Raw genomic sequence first — 27,488 nt, 5'->3', positions numbered from 1 at the left:
TGATTTGTCTAGTGTGCATAATGCAGGAACTGCCTTCAACTTTATAATATTTACTTTTATATGCAGAAAAGTTGTTTTGTCTTTTATATATCACTAATTTTACAAGGATTGATTTTAAAATGAGCCAACTAAATTCCGTTTTATTTCACGAGAATATGAAGTTTATATACATATGCAACCCTCACAAAGTATCTTGGGGATTAGCAGTTAGATAATTTTCTTAAGGACCAGACCTTAAAGTAAAACTAATCTGATTCTTACTGGCCACCAACAGGTCCTAGACCAAGCCCCATTTGGTCATTGTTTGGGTCTGACAGACTCAGATTGAATGTGAGTAGTAATTTTTTCTCCTTTGGCCAAACACCATGAAGATCTTCCCCTCCTAGATTTATTTATTTATTTAGATTTTTTTTTTTTTTTTTTTTTTTTTGGCCTATGTGAAAAAGGAGATTTTTTTGCCTCAATTGCTACCTAGCTTAATCACTGAATGGAGACAGCCTCAGTCACACTGAGACCTGTTGAAAAATTTAGCTTAAAAAGACCAAGGTCTCCCATGTCATCCAGGATCATCTTCATTGATCTATATCTTGCCACTGGACCCAGATGGCTCTGGAAGAGAAAGTGAGGCAGGTGACCTTGCCCAGCCCTTTCTCACTTAAATCCAATTTGCTTCCATGTCATGGTCCTTTTTGAGAACAAAAGCCAAACAACAACGACCTTATAACCATATGTAATCATGTTATTACTGAAAAATACTTGAACATTTGATATCATTAGAATATAAACTCCTGAAGAAAAGGAATAATTTCATTTTTTGTATTTATTTCTCCAGCACATGGTATATAGTGCCTGACACATAGTAGATGCCTAATAAACACCTGTTGATTGATTGACTTGAGGCATTTGTATAGAGTCAATTTAAAAAAAATTCAAGAAAATTACATTTTCTCCTTATATAATCTTTTTGCCTATTAAAAATGGCTGGCTTTTAGGAAATAAGGGATTAAAATTAATTAAAACTTTATTCGTTCATTGTACTTTAGATAGAACTCTACCATTAAAATTCAAAAGTTGAGAAAAAAAACAAATACTGTAGTTTATTTGTAAGATGAATTTTTTTCTTGATATATAACAAAGGGAATTCTTGTAGTGCTGTCATAAAGAGAAATACATGCTTTTGGAAGTATTTGTTCTGGTAATATCAGTAAGTTCAGTAAAGCCTAGAGATTTCTGGAGCACTCTGCTGGCTCCTGGAGCCAGGAGTGTATTATGATTTACTGGCTTCTCTCTGTTTCATTTGATGAGCTGTCCTAGGGAAAAAAAAAAAAAAAAAACATTTTCAAGTAATAAAGCATCCATTTGGCTTCTAAGTAATGAGAGAAGCATTGCTTTTTGCATTAACTATTTATTCAGGAAGAGGAGAGACCAACTGTTAATGAGCTCTATCAAAAGAGAGTAGTAGAAAACTGAAGGAAAGAACTAAGTGAAATGCCTTTCAATTCCATATGCAGTTAAAAAAAAAATCCCCAAAGCTGAAAGGTTTGAACTACTTGCCCATGTGACTGGTAGCCTGCTGCACTTGACAGTTTGGGCAGATATATTAAAGTGCAACTGAACTTAATGAGGTACTGCAGAGCTCAAATCAACAGCAGAGAAAGTCTGGCAGTGACTGGGTGAGTGGCTAAGACTGATTGGATCTCTCTCTCTCTCTCTCTCTCTCTCTGTTTTTCTCTCACACACAAATATATATTTTTATGACTATTATTTTTGGTTTGGTGTTTCTCCTATCATGAATTAATGGAAAGAAAAAATCATTTAAAATGTTTAGTTTTTGTTTTGTGGAATCAAGCTAAGGCATGTAATATGGAATAAATATATAATGCTATGGAGAGATTTTTTGAATGAAGATATAATAAATGCTCATTTAAATTGATGTGCTTTTGATTTTAGTTGATTTTAGAAGCAATTTGTATTCTAGATTGTGATTTTTTGCCCATTTTAACTATTTTCCGTGATCTTGTATCAGAAATAGATTAATTTTGATTTCTAAGTGAAGTTTAGTGTTCAGGAATCTGGATTCTTTACAAAGTTGCACATGCTGTCATAACATAAAGAAAGTCTGACATTTCTTAATGTGGTTTGTTTGCTTTATATTAGTGAACCAAGAAAAATGTATGGTATTAGATAGTAATTTGGAAAATAAAGTGTCTTTTTTTTTTTTTAAACTCAAAGTAGCTGAAAGAGCCTTCTTTTTCCCATTTCTTTTGCATGCTCCTCACTTGACCTCCAGGGCTTTAAATTCCATTAAGTTAAACCTATGCTTAAAATTCAAGTCAGTAGACTCCACATATAATATTGCTACTTAATAATACTATTTCATTACAAACCAAATGCTTACTGGTATAGTAAATTCAATAGAAATGAAGTACTAAACAGACTTGATGTACCTGTTTTTCCCCCCTTTATTACAATTTATTCTTGAGGCATTCATAATATAATTCTTTGGAAAGATTTAGTATTGTTTTGAAATTTATTTGATGTATCCTTATAAAGAAACAAGATTTTTTTCTTTGCTTTTCACTTTGACTAGATCATATAAAAATATGATAAGTAATAATGTAAATAACAAAGAGAGACTCTTAAAGATCAAGAATGAAGGTAATTTCCCCCCTAGATAAAAGCTTTATATTTTAAACATTGCATTATGGTTCAAGATAAATTTTATATATGTTTATAGAGTGCATTTTGTTTTCATCACTAAGGAATGGAAAAAAAGGTAGGCAATGGAATTGCTTTGGCAGATGTTATAATTTCTTTTTTGTTATTTGGAATCATTAAATTGAGAAATCTCTTTCAGATAATCACTCCATTCAGGAGATTGGTATTGTGTGCTGAAAACAGAAAGGAGATGGAAGACTGGATTAGTTTACTGAAGTCTGTACAGTCAAGGGAACTTTATGAGGTAAAATAAAATCCTTTTCACTGTATCATGTTGCTGTTCCAAAATCAACAATCACCAGAGTTCTGTTAGACTAAAATAAATACATATAGATAGGGTATTTCTATATTTTGTGTATATATATATATATATATGTATATTATATATAATTTAAGTGAAAGTACTATAATTTTTATATCTCACTTTTCATTTTCATTTTCTTTTGTATTTTTTTCAATATATACATATCTCCTAATTATATTAATAGTCACATTTGGTACTTGCAAATTTGTCTTAACTTTTCCTTTATTAGGCGGCACAGTTTAATGTGGAACATTTCTCAGGGATGCATAACTGGTATGCCTGCTCCCATGCTCGACCTACCTTTTGTAACGTGTGCCGAGAGAGTCTTTCTGGCGTTACTTCCCATGGCCTGTCTTGTGAAGGTAATATATTCAGTCAGTGGCTTTTTCTCTCACTTCATTGTGTCCTGAAGATGTAAGAATAAAATGCAAGAGCTTCTACCTCCTTTAAAATAAACAAAAAACTATTAATGACAGAAAAAACATTCCATATGGGTAGAGGAGAAGGTAGAGACTGCCATAGCTTTTATAAAATATTGACTTTAGTGGTTAGAGTTTATTTTAGTATCAAGTTGTGTTCTACACTTAGGAACAACTTTGAAATTTATTTGTATTAAAGGAAGATGTGATAAAACTGGAAAAGACCAATGTGTAAGAAATGTAAGCCAAAATAGGGTGAAGCATTGATCCTCCAAAATTACTGGCAGCTTCTTTTGAGCAAATCTTCTGCCTTCCAATTTTTAGCAACATTTTGTTTTTAAATATATACATATGCCCAGATTTCTAATTGTTTCAATTATGAAGCTTTCTTTTTTTTTTTTCTCTTTTCCTCTGGAAGGAGAAAAAGAAGGAGAGAGAAAGCCAGTCTGCCATTACTTTAATCAAGCAAAACAAATTCTCATATTGTTTATGTCTGATAATGTAGTTCTTATTTTATATATTAGTTCTTCATTTCTCTGTCATGTGATATGCAGCATTCTTCTTTGCTAATCTCTGGAATTGTAATTGATAATTTAATCAAAATCTTTTAAAATTGATTAATTTTACAGTATCAATGTTATATTTAAAATTGTTATTCTGGTTCTTTTGACTTCATTTGATATCATTTAATACAGGTCTTTCAATGTCTCTTTGAAACCATCTTTTGTCTCAGTTTGCTTAATCATTCTTTAATGGATGGGCATCTCCTTAACTTTCAGGAATTTTTTTAGCCCTCACAAAAAAGAACGTCTATAAATATTTTTGTACCTATAGGAATTTTCCCTCTTTCTTTGTTCTCTTTAGGGTATAGACAATAGTATTTGATCAATAAATTAGTCAGAAACATTTATTATTCTTGGGTCAGAGGGCATGCATAGTTTAGTATCTTTTTGTACAGGATTTCAAATTGCTTTCCAAAACAGTTGGGCCAATTCACAGTTCTACTAACAATGAATCAATGTGCCTGTTTTCCCATTAATTTCTTCAATATTTATCATTTTTGTCAGCTTTGACAATCTGATGGATGTGAGGTAGAACTTCAGAATTGTTTTAATTTGCAATTCTTTAGTAGTTATTTGGAGAATTTTCTTAATGGCTATTTTTATGGAACTATTTGAGAAGAACTATCTTCTTTTATTGGTCATTTGTTTATTATTTTTTAGATATTATTTATAGTTCAGAACAGTGTTAACTCTTTTAAAATTTATATTTAACTATATGAATCTTTCCTTTCCTTTAATCCTTTAAAAATTTTAAAATCTTTGGCCTATTTTTCTTTTAAAAAATACATTTTTATCTTTTAAAAAATAATAATAGCATTTCTGCCAATATCCTTTCTTCATCTTTTCTCACAGAGAACTGTGCCACAGTCATTATCTCCCATCTTTGCAAAAGAGTGAGGTGGGGATGGATATCTTCTCATTTCTCTTCTTTAGATACATGTTTCTTTTTTGTTAACTTGCAATATTTATTTTTGGAGTGACTTGTGATTCTTTTCATTTTCATTGTTATAGTTATTGTATAGGGACAACTAGATGGTACAGTGGATAAAGTACTGGGTCTGGAGTCAGAAAATTTCATCTTCCTGAGTTCAAATCCAACCTCAGACATTTGTTAGCTATATGACTCTGCAAGTTAACTCTTGTCTCAGTTTCTCCAGCTGTAAAATGAGCTATGGAGGAAACTTCTGATAAACTATTTTAGTATTTTTGCCAAGAAAATACCAAATAGGGTCAGGAAGAGTTAGACATGACTGAAATGACTCAATAAAAATCACTGTGTATATTTTCTTTTTTTGCTTTGATTTTCTCACCCTGCATCAGATTATATAACTCTTTCTATGACTTTATATATTCTTCATTTTCATTCTTTCTTATAGCATGATAATATTCTAATAAAAATTACATACCATCATTTGTTTTAACTATCCCCCCAATCAATATGCATACATTTTGTTTCCAATTCTTTGCATCACAAAAAGTGCGACTACACATATATTTGTATATATGGAGATACTTATTTTTGACTGTTCACTTGGAAGGATTTTACTAGAAAGTTCGGTGCTGGGTAAAATATAAGGGAAGGAGAAGTTGTTAGTCAAGTTGTGCTGGTTCCTAGGGGACTAAGGGTCGACGAACCTGGGGAAGTGAGGGAAGTGGATACAACCCTGCTGAGGGATGGCCTGAGGGTATATTCTAAGACTATAAAGTCTTATACATACTATATATACACTATAAAGTGACTTTTTTTTTCCCAAGAAAGAATTTTTTTTCATAAAGGAATTTCCTAAACTAATGAAAACACAGCTCTATCTTTCCCTTATCCCTAATTTAAGTTAAAAGATTTGTATAACTGAAAGCTGAAAACAGTGACTTATTTTTGAGGAAAAGGGACACTTCTACAAATTATAGGATCTCCGCTTTTTCTCATTCACTGACTCACTCATTCTGAATATTTCTGCCATATTACTTCATAACATCTATCATTTCACTCTCTTGACTTTTTTTTACTGACTACAAAATCAAGTTTAAATTCTGTCTGGACGAACATAATTCAATTCTACTTATCCAGTGCTGTTTTCCACTATTCCCTCTGAACTAGGTGTTCCTCGTTGGAAAAGAGCGTAATTCTTCCACCACAAATTCCTCGCCATCCTGCTCTGTCTGGAAGCCTTCAGTTGGGGGCCAGTGATATGATTTTTGGAGGAGGAGAGGGGAGAATAGACTCAGAGAAACTTTCAGAGATCTGAGAGCAGAAGACTCAGTCAAGTAAAGCAGCTGAAGGCAGGAGGGTTTCTCTACTTCTTCCCATCCCAAGCTCCCTTCTTAGTACTTAAATACTAGTGGGTAGGCAGCAGCACCATTTCCCTTCCAAATTCCTCTCCATCTTTTGGACATCTTTGACTTGCCCTTGACACACAGGCTCTGTCCCAAGGAAGAAGCATCACATTCTATAGATGAGGAACTGAATTAAGAGGATGATGTCCAGCAGCAGCATGCTCAGGCTGCCAATGAGCTTGGGGAGGAGGAATCTACCATCAGCCTACTCTATTTCAGGGCTCCTTAGCAGCATCCTTAGCCCATACCTCATACATGGTGTTCCAAATCACCAGGGCAAATAGGAAGTATAGTCCTCCTGACTTCAGGGCTGGTGCTCTATCCACTGCTGCCCCAATAGTTTATAATTCTTTTGAGAACTATTTGTTCTATCTTTTGTTTGACCACTTGGCTATCGGAAATACATACATACATAAGCACATGTGTATATATACAGATACATGTTGTAGTTTATATATCTTACTTACCATACTCTTATATGAGAAATGTGATACAGAGATTCTCCCTTCTCCTGCTAGGTTCATTAATTTATTTTGTTCAGAAGTTTTTCAATTTCAGGTAACTGGAAGTCAACCATCTAACTTCTTGTTTCATTATGAGTACGAATAGCTATGAAAAGGTTCTCTATGACATGTCTTTCAATTTTAAAAAATATTATGATCTTTAGTACTAAGATAAGATATCCATTTAGAATTTATTGGGATATTGGTCTAAGATAAATTTCTGCCAAACTGCTTTCCAATTTTCTAGAAATTAAAAAAAAATCAAATACTGAATTCTTGCCCAAATAATTTGTTTTCTACTTTATAAAACACTGGTTTATTGAGTTCCATTGTTTGTTATTCTCCCTTAGCTAATTTATTCCATTGATGTATCTTGCACAATGTCAGTGTACATCGATGATGGTTTTTATGACTATTGTTTCATATTCATTTTCCTAGATATTCTAGATCTTTGTTTCTCTAGATTAATTTTGTTGTTATTTATCTAGTGTTGTAAAATATTCCTTTGAAATTTGGATTGGTATAACAGTAAAACTAAATTAACCTTGTTAATGTTTTTATTGATATGATTTTGGCTTATTACTTGACTGATGAATTGGAATTATAATAATAGATCAAATTACAAACTTCATTGAAGTTTACAAAAGAATTGTACATGTATTTTCTTACTTTATAGTTACAATGACATTATGAAGTAGCCACTATCATTATGTCCATTTTATAATGGAGGAAACTTAAGATTTAAATAGATTAAGTGACTTGACCAGGGTGATATAGTTAGTAAGCATCTGAGTTGGGACTTGAACACAAGTTCATTTTGTTATACTGAGAATAACATTCATTAAAAATGGTTAAATAAAATCAATTTTTTTAGAGACATTGAATTTTAAATTTAATTGTCCATGACATTAGTAACAATAATAATAATAATAATAACAATAATGATTTAATGTTTGCTACATCCTTTATATATTTATCTCATTTGAAACTCACAACAACTTTGAGATATAAGTACTATGATATCATTAACCTCATTTTGCAAATGAGGAAACTGAGACTAAGAAAATTCTAAGTGAATTTCCTGTGGCTACAGATAGTTAGAGAGTAGAAAATGAGCTCTGCTTTTTGATCCCAACCTAGCCTTCTATTCATTACACTATGCTGACTTTCCTTCTTATAAGCATGCTATAGCCCTTTTTATTGTTGACCTAGAAGACAAAATTATCTCAAGTAGTCTATAATAGATGGTGCCTTATAATTGAGTCATTATACAGTAATAGACTCTTGATTTTAATCATTAGATGAGTGGTTTTAAATTATGGACTGCAGCCTGCAATCCAACATTACCATAGATCTTCCCGTCAAGTGATTTATTATTACATGTGGGAATTTATAAGCAGACTCAGGTTATAAACGATAAAATTTGTGAAGTTTTGTACCCTCAAGTTGCATTATGGGTCTGATTACTTTCAAAACAGATTTGGGGAAGGCATATCAAGTCTTCCAAATTTGTAGGATTTAAAAAAATTGTTACTTTATTTATTAAACGTGTAATTTAAGTTTATTTACCAGTCTAAAAAAGTCAGTGCACTTTCTAGGAGATGAATAATTTATTTCAATCTGGATCAAAGGTCTTATTGCCCTTTCTCACTTCCCAAACTAAAGAAAATGTTTTGACTAGAATAAATAGGATACTCTATTGATGAATTTTGTCCTGTGAATTCTGTTAAGCTACTTACATTATTTGGAGAAAAATAAGCTTGAAATAAACTGATTATATAATTGCTTAGACATTTAATAATAAAACAAGGAAATTATGGCCCTACTCAAGCAGGATACCTAGAACCTTCATTCAGTAAAAAATTATATCCTATAAACAAAGGAGTTTTCTTTACTTGATCAATCATTGGAACTTTTTTTTTCCTGAGGCAATTGGGGTTAAGTGACTTGCCTGGGTCACACAATTAGGAAGTGTTAAGTATCTGAGGTCAAATTTGAACTCAGGTCTTCCTGACTTCAGGGCTGGTGCTCTATCCACTGCCCCTCTTAGTGGCCCACATTGGAACTGTTTTTTGAAGCATTTGCAATCAAGTTACTTCCTTAATTGTTTTTCTGGTCTCATTTTAGAAACTGTGACATATTGCTTATTAGTATTCTTGGACACTTAGGAAATTTCATGAAACCCTACAAGACACTGAAGTTTACCTTTTGAGTGTATCAAGGTAGCATTACTCACAAGGTGTCCTTGATTTATGGGATCTTTGGAAATTAACATTTTTTTTTTTTTTACTTTGGGTCCTCCTTGAATTATTATTATCTCATAATAGCGTTATCATAATCTAAAGCTTAATGATGACAAAGAGAATTTTTGTGTCAAGGATCACCTGCAGATTGTTTATTCATCTAATTTCAGGTCTTCTGAAGAATTTTATATGTTTATTTTTTTTTTTTAATGTATATATTGGGAGGAGGGAAGAGGCAAATTGACTTGCTCGTTAATTGGGGAAAAGCTGAACACATTGTAGTGTATGATTGTGATAGAATATTATTATATTTATTTATTATATATTATATTACATTATATTATATTTATATATTTATTATATTATAAAAAATGATGAACAAGATGGTTTCACAGAAAGCCTGGGAAATCTTCTAGAAACCTATGTAAAGGGACCAGAACTAGGAGAACCTTGTAAAAGGAACATCAATATTGTCATGATGATAAACTGAGTTAGCTACTCTGATCGAGACAATGATCTAAGACAGTTCCTAAAGACTTATCATGAAAAATGCTTTCCACTTCCAGAGAAAGAAGTGTATAATCATTATAATATTGCTTGCCTTCCCAAGGGGTAGGAGAGGGGCTAGAAAGAGGAGAATTTAGAATTCAGAATTTAAAAAAAATTAATGTTAAATATTTGTTTATATGTAATTGGGAAATGTTTAACAAAGTAAATAAATATATTTTTAAAAAGAAGAAATACTTCTAAAAGTTGGAAGAAATATTTTAGCAAATTTAATTAATTTGCTTTTAAAATTTCATTTAACAGCCAATAACAATATAATCGGATGCTACCCACAGCTAATAAAGTACTATTCTTCCTTCAGTTTTTAGATCATGTACTATTATCATGAGATACTTTCTTTTTGCAAAAACCGGCTTGGTTTTAATAATCTGTATGTTAAATGATGAAAGCATTGAGGCTATGTCCCTTGTTATCTTTTAGAGCCTTTTGAGTGGAATATTAGAGATGAAGTGGAAAAGCACCCCAAATAGGACCGTGAGAAACATACTCCTAAATTTTTGTAGTTAGAAGTTTATTACTATTTCTTCACTCCCTAATGCAGATGGTATTTTTAACAACCCAGATATACTGTCCTGAGAGTCTCGAGACCTTGACAACCTGATAAGTTTAAAGAAATACTGCTTGCTGCTGCCTGAGAATGACCCCCTTAGAGTGATAACTTTTTTTTGCCTTCTGTTTAGAATAGAAATTCCTTTATTATGACAAATGTATCAAGAAACATTTTGATGTCTCTCTCTTCTTTCTGTAAATATATGGCCCCGAGGCCACTCATTACTGACCCCTCCAGTGTTGGTGTTGGGGTTCAGTCGCTAGTTAGCAATAAATGCTCTTAAAACTTCATTATTTTGGCTGCCCTGTTTTTCTCTCGCCTGGGCACTTCAGAGACTAGGGACTATTACCTATATATTTGTTATTGAATTGCTTTGTATATATAACCTACAACTTCAATTTCTATACATAGAAATCCTAGATGGAAATCATTGTAATAATAGAGTAGTCCTATATGTCACTTTTCACCATCTTTCATTCTTTTTCTAATCTGCTCAAAACTGAGCATACTTAGGGTAGTATTGCTTTATACACATATCTAAAAATTAAGATATTTGTTTTCTGCATAAAATGTATAGGTTAGATGGTAAAAGTTGTACAGAATTATTCAAAAATACTGAGTTGTGTAGTATATTTTCCAGAATATATCACATTATGCTAAAAGTAAAAAATTTCCAGTATTTAAAAAACTGGACTGCTCCGTGAAATAGCAACATGTAATAGGAATTTCTTCTGAACATAAAAGAAAAATGTAATTAGAAATCAGAGCAGAAACTTTAATATCCTTTTATTCATTCATTCATTTGTTTTAATGTTATCTGATTATGGTTCATACACTTTTCAAAAGATCTTGACTTATTCTCCAATCGTTTGATCTTTGTATTCCTGTTTTAGATAGAGGAAGATGATTGTTGTGTAGCTGTCATTCTGATAGTAGCTTAAAAATATTTTTATAGGTAAGAGGCTAGAAACAAAAATCATCTTCTGAAGTATCCTAACAATGAAAATTATTAACAATATTACTGTCTTGGGCAGTTCTCTAAAATGATGTTACAGTGCATAGTTTTTCTATAGATATAGGAATAAAGAGTTCCCTATTTTCTTGAAATCACAGATTTAGATTCCCTCCCCCCAAAAAAATACCCAAGTTTATTTTTTAAGTATTTATAGAATTCCTTAACTTTGTGAACTGATAATAATTTATTAAACTTGCTTCTCCTTTAATTGCCTAAAGTTATGATGATGATAAGAAGAATGATGGTGACTGCTTAGAAGGATAAATATCCCTCCGTTACTGTTATGTATATTCAAATACAGATATTTTATGGCTAGTTATTTATTTTTTGTTATAGATAGTATTGTTGGACTGTCTGAACCAACCCTGTAGCCATCTGTAGGCCTTAGGTGGCAAAATGGAAAGAGTGCTAGTCCTGAAGATCTGAATTCAAATTTAGCTTCAGGAACTTAGTAACTTTGTGACTCTGAGCAAGTGATTCAAGCTCTGTCTGCCCTAGTTTTCTTAACTTATGTGAGTAATAATAGTATCTACCTCCTAGGGTTGTAGTAAAGATCAAATGAGATATTTGCAAAGCACTTAATACAGTTCTTGACAAAAGTACTTAATAAATGCTTCCGTAGCCAGAAGATTGTTTTGTTGTGTCTTGAAATCATCCCTCACTGATTCACTTCCAACATCTCTTTCCAGTTTAATTTTTCATTATTCTTCTTCAGACACTGCAAACACCTCCTTGTGGTTTTCTGAACCTGCCACGTATCTCTATGCTTTTATTAATACAACTGCCTTCAAGTTTAAACTCAAGTGCCAAACAAACATTTCTTAAGCACTGGGGATATAAAGAAAGATAAAAGACAGTCCTTGCTTTTAAGGAGCTTACAGTCTAGTGCAGTGGTCCTCAAACTTTTGTTCTCAATATCTTTATCCTATTAAAAATGATTGAGGATCTGTCCAAAGAGTTTTTGTTTATGTGGTTTATAGTTATAGATATTGATCACATTAAAAATAAAAACTAATTATGAATTTGTAGACTCTCTGAAAGGATTTCAGAGATTCCCAGGATGCTCTGGACCAGACTTTGAGAACCACTAGTAGTGGGAGAGTTCACAAGCAAGCAACTATTTACAATACATTATTCCCTTTCCCCAGCCTTTAAAGTTCTGTAACAATTTGTACCTTTCTTACTGTACTTTCACATGTTAATATATTATAGTTGGCTTTTTTTGTGCCAGTACTCCTGAGGATTGAGTACTTAGTCTGAACCAATGGATCTCGACTCTGATTTCCCCTTTATGCTAATAATGTCTTCCCTGTATTGATCATCTCCAGTTTAAAGTGGATAAAGCTTATTTCTAAGTAGTTGTTTGCGTGTGGTCTCTCCCATTAGATTCTGAGCTGCTTAAGAACTGGGTGTGTTTTGTCCCTCTTTATATTCTCATCACTCAGCACAGTTCCTGGCATGTAGTAGGTATTTAATAAATGCTTATTGATTGACAACTGACTGATTGCTCTCTCTATCCTTTGGGAGGATTCTTCCTGCATAGTAGTTGCTTAATCACCTGTACATCCTAGAAGCATTAGGACACCCTCCAGTGCTGTTCTGTTCCCTAAAGGTTAGCAATGAAGTCACATCATCATCTCGGAAAGAAAAGGGAGGGAGACAACAGGGAGGGAACGGGAGATAGAGAAAGAGAGAAAGAGAGAGAGTGAGAGCAAGAGCGAGAGAGAGAAAAAAAGAGAGAGACAGAGAGAGGAGAGGAAAGGGGAGAGAGGGGGGGAGAGCAAGAGCGAGCGAGAGAGAAAGAGAGAAAGAAAGAGAGAGACAGAGACAGAGAGAGGAGAGGAAAGGAGAGAGAGAGAGAAAGAGAAGAGAGAGAGAGACAGAGAGAAAGAGAAGAGAGGAGAGAGAGACACACAGAGAGACACAGAGACAGAGAGGAGAGAGAGAGCAAGAGTGAAAGAGAGAGAGAGAGAAAGAGAGCAATAGATAAAGAGACACACAGAGAGACAGAGAGATTGATTATATATATATCTAAACTTATAAATAGGTAACCCTGCAAATTCCACAACAAAAGTTTCCTAGGATTCTTTTAGTCCCAGAACTGAAAAAAAAATCTCTTTTGAGGATTTTCTTAAATGATTTTCATGGTCCCACAGTTGCAGTCTTCGCCTTCATTCTCCTTCCACAGAATTCCTGACTTTTCTTTGCAATGAGGATTCCTCCTCAGTTTCTTCATTTGGCTGCTGCCCTTGCCCAGATCATCTGGACACCGTAGTGACAGTGCATGCTTTCTCTCCCCGCCTCTGTCTCATGAACACATTGTTTGTGCGTTCTAACAGCAAGCAAGATTGCTGGACTTCGAAGCATCGAAGTCTTGGGGACATGTTGCAGTTCGGCCATTTACTAATTGGTGATCAAGTAACCAAATCTCTCTATTCCTGAATTTTCTCATCTATAGGCTGGAGGAGAAGGACGTAGATAATTTGAACTCCAAGGTCCCTTATAGCAGGAATGCTTTATAATTCTGTTCTCTGCTTCCCTGGTAAGCAAATAGCCCAGTGGAGCTGGGACATGAACCCATGGGGCCTCATAGAACAGAGTAAGAAAGAAAAGGGAACCTGATAGGGTCAACTCCAGAGAAGGCTTCTTTATGAACTTCAAAAAAAATTGTTACGTAGCCTGGAGAAATGAAATCTTTGGGGCTTGTCTTATGTTTTTATTGTCCACTGAAGCCTCACCATGTGCTTCCTATTATCTTCAGGATCAAATACAAATTCCCTTTTATAAGATTTAAAGTTCTCTGCCATCTAACTTTATCCAACCTTTCCAACTTTGTCACACATTTCTTCCTTTCATATATACATATTGCAGTACAGCTAACGCTAATCTCTTAGCTAATTCCACACGCATTTATTAAGCACCTCCTATTTGGCAGGTACTGGACTAAGCAGCCAGATACGCAAAGTTAAAACTGACTTTCGTAGTGAACTTCTCACTTGGACTTCTCTCCCCTTTGTGTTTTGCACAGGCTGTCCCTCGTGCACACTTTCCTTCCTCCTGCCTCTTAGAATCCCTGCCTTTCTTCAAGACTTAGCTTAAGCAACATATTCTACTGGAAGCCTTTCATGATGTCAATGCCTTCTCCTCCAAGTCACCTTATATTTATTTTGTCATTTTTATTCAGTCGTTTTCAGTCATGTATAACTCTCCATGGTCCCATTTAGAGTTTTCTTGGCAAAGATACTGGGGTAGTTTGTCATTTTCTTCTCCAGCTCATTTTACAGATGAGGAAACTGAGGCAAACAGGATTAAGCGCCATGTCCAGAGTCATACATATTGTGAGTGTTTGAAGCTACATTTGAAACATCAAGACAAATTTTCCTGATTCCAGACCTAACACTCTATTCACTATACCCAAATACATTTATTTCTGATATTTGTATTTCTGGCAATCCATCCATTGTCACTTAGCTGCCCTATTTTGTTTATACTGAGATACATGTACACACATAAATACATGCACAAACATATACATATATGGATATGTGTCTTTTCTTGCTAGATTTTTTGTCTTTCAAGCACAAAGTTCAGTGCTTTGTCCATTGTGGGTGCTTAATAAATGCTTATTGATCAACTGACTTTAGTTTTTGCTTATAGTCCTGGGTATCATACCCTAGTGAGATTTTTTGCAGTGATTAATTTAATGTCAGAATTATATCATCATGCCTATTAATCAGAATAATGACTTTAAATTGTAACACTTTCCAGCTCCTGGATCATGTTTCTATTAGTTATCATCCCTGAGAGTCATTTATTTTTCTGACATACTTGCAAAAAGTCTTTCCTTAACTTTTCTAATAAATTTGCAATTTCTTCTCATTTATCTCCCTTAAAAAAATTATTCCCCTTCTTTCTTTCTTTCTCTTTTTTTTTTTTTTTTTTTTTTTTTTTTTGCACATTGAAGCTTTTTTTTTATCCCTTCTTTCTTTTAAACCAGGTAAAATGAGAGTTAATTGTGTGTTTCTTTTCTAGATCCCCACTAAACAGTATGGCATGTTTATATTCTGATACTAGCTTCTTAAAAAAGTAATGTGATGAAATAGCAATGGCATCATACACAGGAAGCCCTAAGAGCTGACCTGAAATTTGGGTTTCAATGCTTGCTTAACTGTTTGACCTTGAAAAAATCATTTCACTTCTGAGCTTCAGTTTTTTTCTTCTGTAAAATGTGAATAATAATACTTGAACTACTAATTTCATAGCATTCTTGTACAAGGCAGGATTTTGTGAAGTACTATGTAAATGGAAATATTAATATTAAGTGTATAGGCATGAGTAAATAATAATATGATGACTCTATGAAAAATGACAAAAGTATAATTAGAGTTTCATATCAAAATTATATGGATTTTTCTAATGTCTGTTGAAGTTAATTTCATGGAATAATTTGCATTTGATACTTTTAAAAAACAAGGAATGATTGATGTATACATATACTTTCTTTTTAGTGTGTAAGTTTAAAGCACACAAAAGATGTGCAGTGAGAGCAACAAATAATTGCAAATGGACCACTCTAGCTTCCATTGGGAAAGACATCATTGAGGATGAAGATGGTGTAAGTTTCTACTTTGCCTGTTTTACATGATTCCTACAGCAAGAAATGCATGTTTTCTGCACTGGGCAAATAGAATTCAGAATTAAATGAGGGTAATCATTACTAGATTCAGTAAGAGTCACTTTACTATCCAAATTCTTTGGGAAACCGATTCTTTTGATGGAGCAATATCTTTGCTTTCATCAAGCATACATTTTGTTATGAAATCAAGATGTGGTTATTACTACTATTAATTTTGAATTTTTTTATTTTTAGCTTCCTCTTAGCTTTCTCTGAACATTTTCAGATCTTGAAGAAATATTTCTGAGGGAAGTTAGGAAAGAGATATGTTGTGTAATGGAGTAGTAGTATTTGCTCAGTTGCTTATGGTTTGATGAAAAAAGCAAGACAGTTTTGCACATGTGTTTTCTTTTAGTCTGTTGTGTATTTTTTTTTCCAATGCAGGGATAGATTAGCTCTACCTGCTAGCCCTGGAGATTCTGAGGATACCAGACTCCTGAGCAGTGCTTAAAATGTGTAGGGTTTTGTGGGAGGTGTTTCTAAGGAATCATTCATATCTGTCTTAGAGGCAGAGGGTATTAAAAAAAAAAAAAAGGAATTTGTGGTTAACTGCTGCTCCTTATTCCCATCTAATTCTTATTTAGAAATGTGCCAATTAGTTTACAAACCATGTATTATTGAATATTTACTAATTTTCTGCCAATCTAACCGAACCCCAAGATCAAATGTGAAAACATAAGAAGTATTTTGCCTATCTTAAAGAACTAGCTTTGAACCAGCTATCTGTATTTATCTAGCTGTTATCATCTGTTAGAATTTAATAAATAGAAGTGACCATTTAAAATATTTTTAAAATTTAAGTAGTTATCTTTGTTTATCTGTGATGAACAAGATATTTTTTGTTATTATCTGTTAGAATTTAATAAATAGAAATGACCACTTTAAAGGTTTTTTTTTATTTTAGTTAGACTAATAAAGCATATATTCTAGATTGTAAAGATAATTTGTTCATTTTCTTACAATTCTTACATTTGCACAAATTGCCTTTAAATCAAGCCTTTTTTTTGAAAAGAGTAATAAAAAATTTTTTAGAAATCTCAACTTTTCATTTTCAGTGCTACTCATTTTACCCCTGTGAGTATAATACTTTTTCTTCATGTGTATATTAGGAGTGCACTATATAATAAATTATACATACTATTTATCCATATTAAATGATTCTATTTATAAGCACTAATAATATCATGTAGAAGATAACCTACATGATAGCAAAGAATGGACCCTTCTTGCACATATGAAGTAAGACTGAAAAATTCTTTCTTCTTTTTGGCAAGCTATGTGCATATAAATTTATGTGTACATATATCCCTTCATGTTCAAAGTTAACATTGCTTACTGCAGCGTGTGGACATCGATATTAATAAAAAGACTGGAATTTAGAAAAGTATTTTTTTTTTGCTAGAAATATTTGGTGCATAGCATACAAAGTATGGATCATGTTTTCATGTGCAAAGTGATTGCACTTGATTGATACTTCTTTCTTCTAGTTTTTATTCTAGTTCTTCTTTTTCTTTTTCTTCTTTTGGAATGATACTTCTTCATCTAGATAACTTATAGCATTAATTTAAAAAGGGGATTGATGTGAGTGATTATTAAATTTTGAGTTTGTTTTATCTGCTTTTCTGCTATCTAATTCAATCTTCCCAATTCCCCCTTGTCCCACAGATAGCCATGCCCCATCAGTGGTTAGAAGGCAACTTGCCCGTCAGTGCCAAATGTGCAGTCTGTGATAAGACCTGTGGCAGCGTCCTACGTCTCCAAGACTGGAAGTGCCTTTGGTGTAAAGCTATGGTAGGCATTTCTTTCTGTGGGGTACAATGGTCCTGAGTGTCTGTTTTCATTTTTGTATTTCTGATTGAGTGTTGTTTTCATATTTTCTCTTTAATTCCTTAAAGTTTATAAACATTCATTGTTGAGTTCCCATTTGAGTATGAATTGCTCTTTACTATCTAAAACCTTTATAAATATGTCTGTAATAAATTATAGATCGTATGTTTCATGTGGATATAGATTACCCTTTGCATTAAGGAGTTTTTCCTCTATTCCAGTTCTAATATGATAACATATGGTGATAAAGGGTGATCTTGGGTTCTCAAAGACCTGTGCTAATGGGTACACAAGTTATGTTATGTGCAATCCTTCTGGAAAAACTTAATCTCCTAAAACAGATTGTACTTATTGTCAGACAACTATTCTAAATTTGCAGAAGCCTATCACTAGAATGTGTACATCAAGTGATGAAGATTTTCTAAACTACAACAATTCTTGATAAAGTGTATAGAGGCATCAAGGGCTTATGATATCTGTATTATATATCTTTGCTGTATCAAATATTTCCAAATAATCCTAGAATGACAGCCTTTGCTACAGCTAGTTGTAAATCTGCTTTTTTTCAAGCTTTCTTTTTAGATTTTAATGTGATACTTTTGAAATACAAAGTTTGATGCTAGACAAGTTGTAAAAATTATATGTAAAGATCAGAATTACTTTAATTTTTATTACAATTTCCCTCAAAATATTCTTTTACTTGTATATTAATTTCTTCCAGTAACCACTATTATTTTTTGTTATTTTTCAATATTTTACACAAACTTGAATGAAAAGGTATAATATTCTAAGTATTTCACACTACAACTGTGACTCTGAGTTGTGGAGTTCCCACATCTGTTATTAATTTAAAAGGCTAATTGAGATGTCATATAAATTATTAGAATCATTTGTTGAATTGAGTATTTTCACTTTTTTTTCTTTGTTGCAATTCAACCTGAAAGTGAGGGCAAGGTGAGAGAGTATTTAAAAAAAAAAAAAAAGGATTGATTGAAAAAAAAAAAAAAAACCTCAAGACTATTTTTAAAGACTCCTGCTTTTAGATGGGGATACACACACACAAACACACATCCTCTTGATCGCAGGGGATCTTGTACATAAACTCTTTTAAACCACATAAGTCTTATAAATTGTTAGCCACTTCAATATCTAAAGTCTAGGTCCAAGTAATCTGATTTTTGTCCTTATATAGTGAAATATTGCTTCTCTTCTAGCAACCATCTCCTAATTTTTATTTATTTTCTCTTTTGGAAATTTTATATGGTGATTAGGTAACTTTTTATCTTGCATATGATAAAACTATAACCTTAGAGTAAGCATCTGATTTGGCATGAATGTAATGAATAAATAGAGTGTTCTCAAAGTCTTACTGAAATTTTAAGGTAAATTAGGGGTGAAGAGCGGTTGTTCTTGAATAGCAGATATTGAAAAGGATGTTTATTACCAAATTATTGGTCTTCTTGCAGCTATAACAATATTGTATGGAATGCCCTTGAACCAGAATCTATTACCAATGGTTAGATCTTTTGTGATGTGGACTCATCTAATTTTGTAATATATATTGTTAGTTGTTAAGGAATTGAATATCTTTTACTGGGTATTTATCAAACTTCATTTGTTATTAGGTACACACTGCCTGCAAAGATTTGTTTCCTTATAAATGTCCACTTGACCAATGTAAGGTATCTATCATACCCCCGATTGCACTGAACAGCATAGATTCTGATGGTATGTAATGGTATAATTTATAAGTGTTTTTTGACATATAATTATTGTACATATGCATGTTTTTGTTTAATCAATACAATTGTCATTATTTATTACAAAATTAGTTTCTCTGTCCTTTCTTCTAAACTATTTAAGCAGAAAGATGACCTGTAAATTATGAATTGATAGAAATATTAAAATTCTAAAATTTTGTTGCTTTTCTGTGAAATTTTCACAAGTATTATTTGTTCCCTTAATAATTTAATAGTTAAAATAAGATCATTATTGGTTATTGACTGAAAAGAACTATGGAAAAACCTGACTGCATGATTTTGGGGGTTATTTTAAACTTAAATTATGAAATATTATACAATTTCCATTTAATTTTTAGGAATAGCACAACTTGTTTCTAAATGCAAAATATAGAACTAAGTACCTTCGTTCTTTATAACATGAAGAATAGAAGCTACTAATAACCACTTGCATTAAAGCTTAAACAAATTATATGATTGTATTATTTATATTGTTTTTTTAATAGAATTGTGAGTATAGGGTATGTTTGGTCGATGAAACTCCCTGTACCAATGCAAATCATCAGTTGCTCTACAATTTTTAATCTTAGAAAATGACTTGATATGGCACTTGGAAATTATAGGACTTAATCTGGTCACATGGCCAGTATATTTAGAGGTGAAACTTGAATCCAGGCTTCTTAATTCTGAGACTTGTTCTCTGTGCTAGATACTGTGCTTCTCTCTAACTATCTATTTATCTATCTATATCTATCTATCTATCTATCTATCTATCTATCTGTCTGTGTGTCTATCGAGATAGGTATATAGATACATAAAAATATTTCAATCTTATATTATTCATATAAGACATTAACTATACCATAGTCATCATATTATCTGGCATTAATATAGTACTTTATATTCTTGAAAATGGTTTATCATTTTCAAAGAATATAATTAAATTATATTACATTTAAATATATACCATCTTGAATCATATTATATCAAAGTTTTGTTGAGGTTATTCCAAATTAAAGATTAGTTATTTCGACAAAGGATGGGTGTTGAAAAAGGGATAAACATAATTTATTTAATAATAGATAAATTCTTGTCAACTAAACTTAAATCTATATATAATGATTTTTAAAAGTCAGTGTTCTTAGAAGAGGTCAGTTACTGTGTTAAAAATGCATTTAATTGGTATTTTTATCTATGGTATTTTAAAATCTTTTGCTATTGAACATTAGAATATAAAAAAGTATGTTCTAATTTAACTATATGCAAGCAATAGACATTAATCTACCTTTTAAAATTTAACTGAGGTTTAATTTGTTGACTTAATTATTTCAAATATTCAAACAGTAGATAATACTCAGCTAATAGTATTGTTTATGAATTTAACATTTCTCCTTTCTCTGATTTACTTTTTTAAGCAGGAAAGTAATTTTTACTGATTTTGCTGTATATGTTTTTGCAGGATTTTGGAAAGCAACAGCTCCACCATGTCGTGCTAGCCCTCTTTTGGTATTTGTCAACTCTAAAAGTGGAGATAATCAGGGAGTAAAGTTTCTCCGTCGATTTAAACAGTTATTAAATCCGGCTCAGGTGTTTGATTTAATAAATGGAGGACCTCACTTGGGGTAATAAATTATGCATTATTGAGAAATCTTCTTTAAATAAAGCTTGTATAAAATATGAAGTTTAATTTGCCTTCCTAGCTCATACATTTGTTATGAGCTATTTTAGCTGCATCTAAAACTAGATATAGATAAATGATTGATTTTTTTATTTTAAAGAAAATAATTAAATTATAGATGTTTTATTTATGTTGTAGAAATTTATATAGCTTAATTAAATTGTAAGTTTTTGGACGTCTCAGAATTTGGCTAACTCTCAAAGAGTTCCATTTAGCAATTATATGCTGTAATGCTATATTAGTTTACTTAGCTCTAGAAAAAAAAATCATTTATTTCTAATTATATAAATCGTGTATAGTGTACTATTACAATTTGACTCAATAGATAATGATGTTTTCACAAAAGATCTATTCTAGTACTTTACTGTTGTGTTGTCAAGGTAATCCTGTGGTCCCAAAGGTTATTAGTAGAAACCAAGCTCTTGTATATTCTGCCATGATGAAAAGACATTGAGTAGAGTTCTAGCAATAGACTATTTTCTGAAGATCAGGCTAGCTAAATATGGAGGGTCTAGCTACTAAGTGATAAGTTTTTGGTCATTATGATCCATGAAACAAAGAAAATTATAAAATGGAAATTCCTGCTTCTGAAGTGATAGTGGTAACTTAAAAAAAATGGCAGCAGAACATACTAAGAATCCATTTAGAGACCATCTAGAAACGTTAACTTTTCTGTTGTTACTGTAAATGAGAGTTCCAAGGTCATGGAGGTTACTTAGAGTCAGCTGAGCTGATGTATTAAACATTTCAATAATAACATTTTTACTACTAAAGGGAAGGATGATTCTCATGAAATGGCAAAGTTGATTTTATCCTATCACCAAAGCCAAGAATTAAAAATTCTCTTTAAAGTACTTATGATAGCACAATAAAAATACTACCATGTTCATGCAAAGATGTGCAGAAGGAAAGATAGTTTAAAAAAACACAAAACATATTAGAAGATATGGTACAATGGAAAGAGTTGGATTTGTAATGACTAAGTCTCAGTTTGAATCTTAGCTGTCATTTGCTTCCTCTGTGGCCCTGTACAGTCATTTTTCCTATTTTGGTCTCACTTTCCTTATCTTTAAAAAGAAGGGAGTGGGCTAGCTGATTTATGTCCATAATTTATGAAGATATTATTCAAGAAAAATACAAGAAGATAATAGACATAACAGTCACCAAATAATATTACAAAACGATGAAATGGTTGTAGCTTACCAAGTGGGAAGCAACTATAGATACAAAAAGTTCCTAATGTGAAAGTTGTTTCTGAATCAGCTGTTTCTATTATTGTGTCAGAGTGGAGACCAAAACTAACAACAAACCAGAAGGTAAAATTGAGATTTATCATGATTTTAAAATAACTCCAATATGACCAATATAAGCAAATTATTGATAGCTGCAACTCAACTTACATAAGTGAACTTTTGATGCATTTCAAATGGGAAATTAATAGAAGAATAAAAATCAAAATGCCTAAAACCATTTCATAAAAACTTTCAATATAAATATAAGGCAGTTGGTTTGGGGAGTCCAAGTCGTTAGAGAGACTACCTCAGTCAATAAATAGTTAATATTTTTTAACCAAATGGAGAGATATGGCAACTAATAATAGCATCAGTTTAGAATATAAATGTGTTTGAATATATTATAGAGGAGGATAGGGGAAGTTTATGACCAGTTTTGCCTTATATTACTCCCAGATGTAGAAGAGAGAAAAATGAGGTTGTAGAAAACTTGATATGAGACCCAATTATTAATTGGTCATATTAAGTCATCTCAAGAGCATTAAGGATGAAGCTAGGAGAACAACCATGAGGAAAAAAAAAATGAAAAAGAGCATTCAAGATTTCTAAAATAGGATATTGTCTACAAGATCTGAGCTATTCCCACTACGTCACATGAGGAAGTAAAAAGGACGTAAAAGAAAACAAAGATAGGATGAGCAGTTAGAGCAGAACAATTACATATAGGAGAAAGTTTAGGTTAGAATTAACATAATTTTAAAGACATTCTGGAATCAGTTATCAAGGTATTTGAGAAAAGAAAAGATATCATATGATTAGAAAAAAATCATCTGTTATTATTACTGAAGTCTTGATGAGATTGTTTTATACACATTTCAGTTCAATTCAGCAAACATATTAAATATCTACCATAGGTGAAACACTGTTGAGGCTACTAAGATAAAAAGTAAAGTACTCCATACCCATAGGTACGTTTACATTCTATTGGATTGAATCAATACAATATGTACATAGAAATAAATACAAAATAATGTAAAGAAGGAAAGAGAATACTAATAACTGTAGGGTAAAATAAAGTATTTGCATAGGAAGAAAAATTGAGCTTGGAATAAAGCTAGAGAGTATCCTTAGTGATGATATGGGAAGTAAACATAAGTTTTATAAATGATCGTCTGTAGTAGGATGTACCTTTCAAGTTACATATTTGATCACAATGTAAAAATGATAGAAAAGGTCATTGTGTTCATTGGTTATTAACTACAAAAAAAGCATCTTTAATTTGGTATTTTAAAAAAATCACCTTAAAAACTTTTCTCCAGTGAGGGGTTTCTAATGCATATATTAAGATCATAAAAATTTCCTAGAAGGATAGTTATAACTTTGTTCAGTGACTTATAAAACATGGTGATATCTGCATAACAACGTTGTTTGGTACTGTTGCAGAGGATTTCTAATTCAGAATCTAAATAAAAGAGGAATCCCCTCTCTGTAGGGCTGAACTCATCTACAAACGCCTCTTTGAAAATTTTTATATTGTGTTGATTTGTATCAAGTCCTGCTACATTTCAAAATGGGATCTTTAATCATTCTGGCTTTATTATCCACAACAAAAAAACTTCATGGATGAAAAATCCCAATTGTTCAGCTTGTTATATACAGTTGGTTGGATCAGTTCTAAAACTGGTCCACTGATACATAAATTTTAGACTGCAGATGGACAATGAACTCAGCCTAGATCTGAATAGGAGGAAAGAACGAACTACATTTTCATTTAGAAAATTGTACAGTGCTCTAGAAAAAAGAATCATAGATATTATTACGAATGTTATGATGACAGGGATCCTAAGATTCTTCCTGAAATAGAAACATATTTTTTAAACACCATTATTCTAACAGTGCTGTTATATGGTTACACCCCCCTAAGAAATCAAAATGATTGGTAACCCAAAATAGGAGTAGGGTAGAATCCAGGGATCAAGCATTTATTAAACACCCACTCTGTGCCAGAATCTGTGTTAATAAGTGCTTTGTAAATATTATCTCATTTGATCCTCAAAACAATTTTGAAAGCTCCCAGTTTTAAAGTTGATGTAACTGAAAGAGACAGAGATTGTGACTTACCCAGATTCATACAATCAATAAGTGTCTGAAACTAGATTTGAACTTGAATCTTTCTCACTCTAAGCCCAGGGCTCCATCCACTCTACTCTACTACTCTACTCTATTAGTGGTGAGAGATAGAGTGAGTTTCAGTTGGCAGAATTCTACCAAGAATGGGATACCTACAAAAAGAGATGGATTAAATCTTGCCAAAGAGATTTATGACCAGAACAAGTCATAGACTTGCCCTGTTGGGAGAATGAGGAATACAGAGAACCCTGCTGTAGTGATGTCAATAGAAGTGGAGAAAAATCTCCTGAATGCTGGAGAGAAAATTCCCAAGCACATTAAATTTGTAGCACCTCTAGCAGATTTACTGGAGGGATGGGCAAAAATCACTATTGGGTGAGGTATAGATGAGTTGTGAACTGACCAGGAGAGAAAATATTCACATTCATTCAAGTATAAAATAGAATAGAACAAGGAATAGGGTACTTGGATTAAAAATAAGTAATATAATGGTCAACATACTTGATTAAAGGGCTATATATATATATATATATATATATATATGTAGAGAGAAATCCTTTGGCGGAAGGATACTATTCTTCCCTATGTCATAGAATTCTAATGATTCAAATCAACTTAAAGAGACAGCAGCTTATCAGAAGTAGGATCAGAATCTATTCCCAGTCTATTTCTTGACTATCCCCTATGAAAATAGAATAGTTTTAAGTATGTGTTCACTATGTAATTGTAAAAATCTGAAATTTTGAGATCTACGGTAAATGACAGTTTGATTAATTCATTAGTTTTTCTTCACCTCTAGACTATTAAATCAGACCTATACTTTTAAATTAAGGAGGCAAATAGATATTATTTCACTTAATTTCACTTAATCTGTACTTCTCTGGATGAAATTAATATAATTTGGAATGATGGACAATTTCTACTCAAGCAAACCTCTAGGGATAGAAGATGCATTTACTAGAGATTCTTGTTATATTTACAAAACTATAGAGTACTTTGTTTTGCTCTGTGAATTCCCTAAACAACTGCATTACTCTTACTTCCTTGAACGTTAATTCCACTTATAAATATTTATGCCCTTTTTGTTCTTCTTAGTTCAGATGCATCTTTGCATTGAGGTCACAGTGACAGGATCTTGAGGTTAGAAAAGACCATGCTGTCAATCTAATGTATCTTACAAATAATCATCCAACCTTTATTTGAAGATCTCTGGCAAGAGGATCTCTACTGCCTCTTGAAGCGACTCATTTCCTTTCAGGATAGCTATAATTGTTAGGAAGATTTTCCTAGTCTTCCCTTCACTGAATCATTAATGATAACTTCTACTAATTAATTAATTATACTACTGCTTAATGTGTGGTCTTCCAGCTTTTCTCCAAGAATAGTAGAAGAGGATTTGTCAAATGCTTTGCTAAAATTAGATAAACTATAGCTACATTCCCCTGATCTACTAAACTGGAAATCCTCTTTCTATTGTTTAAAAAAAAAAAAAAAACAAACCCACTTCTGTCAGAAAATGCATCAGATAAGCCTGGAATGACCTAATCTCTATGAAGTCCGACTATGTCTTCTTCCTTTTCCAACTATCTCTAATATCATTTTCTAGAATTTGGTAGGAGTTAAAGTCATACTGGTCTGAAATCTGCAGACTCCTTTTTTTGTTTTGTTTTTGTTTTTCCAAAGAGAAATATGTAGGCCTTTAGACCTGCTCTACCTCAGAATAGCATCATTTATTTCTTTTCTTGAAATAAAGTTCTTTTTCATATGAAAGCATTTAATTATGGTTCACTTGCATATTATAGTATGTTCTTTCAATACTTATACAGTGTCTACTGCATATAAATTACTGTTCTAAGCCTTGCAAGGGTAGAAATACTTAGGAATTAGATTTAGTATTAACATACATATATTAATATATATGTGTGTGTTTTATACTTTTTCTGTTTGCATTTTTATAAATTGCTTTGTCATTTTTCAAAGCCTTTTCAAATATTTTTAGTACCATTTTTCTCAGTTTGAGAAGCAGCATGTCATAGTGAGTAGAGTACCAATCTGAAAGCCAGAAAGACCTAGATTCAGATTCTTCCAATGACACATACTGGCAACGTGACCCAGAGCAAATCACTTAACCTGTAAGTTCTCTAGACAATCCTCTTATGAGAAAAAGAGCACCTACATATATGACTAGAGGAAATTTCCTCATCATTTAAGTCTTATAACAGTGAAATAACAAATTACTTCCTATCTCTGTTCAAATAATTTAGTGCCTGTACAGAATTTGCCTGGCTTAGCTTTTATCTTTCAAATAAAAGCATTAAATTAAATTAAAATTAAGTATTAAATAAAAGTATTAATGCAATAGTTTTCACTTACTAGATACCTAGTTTTTGGTAATATTTCTCCTCTAAAAGGAAGATATATTAGCTAAGCAAAATTGGTCAAAAACCTAAGATTTTCATGCAGCATTTTTCTTATTCTTTTATTTTGAATGGAACATTCCAATTTCTTTGTATTGGCATATTTTATTGCACTTTTCCAAAAAAAAAAAATTAAAACCAGTTTCAAGGTATAATCATTAGTTCTCATGAGATTATTTAAATGAGATAGTGCCTTGATGGAGGCAATAATTAAACTTTGATATCTTTGTGATATTCTTAATTTCTTATTTTTCAAAGTAATATTTTCCATATTCTCAATAAAAGTGTCAATACTTTGGTATAGTCTAGTGATATCAAATAATTTTCATACTTCTTCTAGAACTGGATGTGATTTTTGTTGTTGTTGTTGTTGTTGAATATCCCTCTAAAACAAAATGACTCAATATTTCCAAATTACTCTGAAGCCATTTTTCTATTGAGGCAAGTAGAAACATAAGTACAAACTTATTTCCTAAGTGAAACTATAAACTATTTTAAATAATATGCCATCTTTGTATGGTTTTAATATAAGATCTTGAAGCACCTGATTAATAGATAGATATTTAGTCATCAC

At 32.0% G+C, this 27,488-nt stretch overlaps 1 protein-coding gene across 1 annotated transcript in view; it reads left to right on the top strand.

Moving 5' to 3' along the window:
• DGKH (diacylglycerol kinase eta) overlaps positions 1 to 27,488 on the top strand; it is a 220,383-nt gene that overhangs the window by 130,232 nt on the left and 62,663 nt on the right. The window contains exons 5-10 of the mRNA XM_051983870.1: positions 2,858 to 2,962; positions 3,252 to 3,384; positions 15,725 to 15,831; positions 17,557 to 17,682; positions 19,344 to 19,446; positions 20,917 to 21,079. Of these exons, the coding sequence (XP_051839830.1) occupies positions 2,858 to 2,962; positions 3,252 to 3,384; positions 15,725 to 15,831; positions 17,557 to 17,682; positions 19,344 to 19,446; positions 20,917 to 21,079 (737 nt within the window). The remainder of the gene's footprint in view (positions 1 to 2,857; positions 2,963 to 3,251; positions 3,385 to 15,724; positions 15,832 to 17,556; positions 17,683 to 19,343; positions 19,447 to 20,916; positions 21,080 to 27,488) is intronic.

Source organism: Antechinus flavipes, chromosome 3 (genome assembly GCF_016432865.1).
Source record: "Antechinus flavipes isolate AdamAnt ecotype Samford, QLD, Australia chromosome 3, AdamAnt_v2, whole genome shotgun sequence".
NCBI classification, from domain to species: Eukaryota; Metazoa; Chordata; class Mammalia; order Dasyuromorphia; family Dasyuridae; genus Antechinus; species Antechinus flavipes.
Note: the sequence above shows the minus strand (reverse complement) of the source record. Positions and strands in the feature narration are given on the sequence as shown.